Source organism: Ursus arctos, unplaced genomic scaffold, assembly GCF_023065955.2.
Source record: "Ursus arctos isolate Adak ecotype North America unplaced genomic scaffold, UrsArc2.0 scaffold_17, whole genome shotgun sequence".
NCBI classification, from domain to species: Eukaryota; Metazoa; Chordata; class Mammalia; order Carnivora; family Ursidae; genus Ursus; species Ursus arctos.
The window spans coordinates 48,368,049-48,369,726 of NW_026622841.1; the positions used below are offsets into that span (position 1 = coordinate 48,368,049).

The 1,678-nt window shown below is 45.7% G+C and overlaps 1 protein-coding gene across 1 annotated transcript; it reads left to right on the forward strand.

Moving 5' to 3' along the window:
- The first annotated feature begins 631 nt into the window (after positions 1-631).
- CETN1 (centrin 1) lies at positions 632-1,150 on the forward strand. Its single transcript, XM_026495941.3, has one exon. It carries the CDS (start codon positions 632-634, stop codon positions 1,148-1,150), a length of 519 nt encoding a protein of 172 aa, XP_026351726.2.
- Positions 1,151-1,678: the final 528 nt, after the last annotated feature.

Here is a 1,678-nt window from a genome sequence, read left to right on the forward strand (position 1 = left end):
GTCAGGAAACAAACTCCTACAAATTTTATACATAACTTTTTCCATTTTATCTGTTTTCCACTTATGTCAAGTTGAACACATGTTGTGACTTAATATTCTCACTCCTTCTTCCCCACATCTAATGCCCAGGGATCAAGCTCCACCTTGATTATCCTTAATTTAGCCTGAGGTAACCTCAGACTAAAAGGGGGCTTTTTGTTTTATTTAACTCCAAGAGGGTTTGGGTTTGGGGGCGGTTGTTTTTGCTTGTTTGTTTTAATTTGTATAGAGAAGGAGAGAAGAACTTCCAAATAACCCTACAAACCTGGTCCTCTGGATACTGGCAAATGGTCTGGACAGAAGAGCAAGAGGCAACGCATTATGGGAGACAACTGTGGCTACAGTCACTTCTTGCCAGCCCACATTTCAGCTCGTGGAACCTGGGTGATAATCAAAGGAACTGTGGAATATAACGTCAATAAGATGCCGCAGACATGGCGGGCTTAGTGAGCCAGGTCTCACGGGAGAGCACACGGGAAAGCTTTGGGAATGAATGCGGAGAGGCCCCGCGCCTGCGCTCCAGGTGGGGTCACCCCTGCGCAAGCGCAGTAACTGCGGTGGCACCGTTAAAGGTAACAACCGCCAAAGGAAGATGGCTTCCAGCTTTAAGAGGTCAAATGTGGCCTCTACCAGCCAGAAAAGAAAGGTGGGCCCTAAGCCTGAGCTCACTGAAGATCAGAAGCAAGAGGTTCGCGAAGCATTTGACCTCTTCGATGCCGATGGAAGTGGGACCATTGATGTTAAGGAGCTGAAGGTGGCCATGAGAGCGCTGGGCTTTGAACCCAGGAAGGAAGAGATGAAGAAGATGATCGCCGAAGTGGACAAGGAAGGTACAGGGAAAATCAGCTTCAATGACTTTTTGGCCGTAATGACTCAGAAGATGGCCGAGAAAGACACCAAAGAAGAAATCCTGAAGGCTTTCAGGCTCTTTGATGACGATGAAACTGGGAAGATCTCTTTCAAAAACCTAAAGCGCGTGGCCAACGAGTTAGGGGAAAACCTCACCGACGAGGAGCTGCAGGAAATGATAGACGAAGCTGATCGGGATGGAGATGGCGAAGTGAACGAGGAAGAATTTCTTCGGATCATGAAAAAGACCAACTTGTATTAAAGTCGCTTTCTTCCGCAAGCATGTGTAGAGAAGTCAAGTGGCTTGCTGGATTTCCTCCTTCCGTTTTGTGAAACCTTGAGTTAGAGGACAGCACTATCCTCTTACCCCCAATTTGTTTAGATACTTCTATTTCCAAATCTCTGGCACAATTACAGAATTTTAAAGATGATTTTAATGTGAGTTTTTGTTTTTAATTCTCAAAAGCAGACCTGGAGTACTTTAGGTTGAATAAAGAGCCCCGATGCTTCAGTCCCCTCGCTCACCTTCTGTCCTGCTTTGGTGGACAACCATGGAACTGAAGGAAGGTAGGCTGGCTTCTTGGGACAAAGAGCCATGCGATTCCCTCGTCACTTCTTTAGTGGTCTTATGTTATCTTGCTTCACATATTATTGCTTAAACTCAAGTCGTTCTTTTAGCACAATGAGGTGGAATTGGCCAGTGGGTCATCCTAGCCATTACTTTTAATTTAACTGAATATTGGTTTGAAGGAGAGCAATGCAACCACTTACCAGGCTCAGGAAAGGTGCT

Bases quoted from the DNA above. Each gene is read 5' to 3' on its own strand.
- CETN1 (XM_026495941.3), top strand. From the start codon at position 632: ATGGCTTCCAGCTTTAAGAGGTCAAATGTGGCCTCTACCAGCCAGAAA.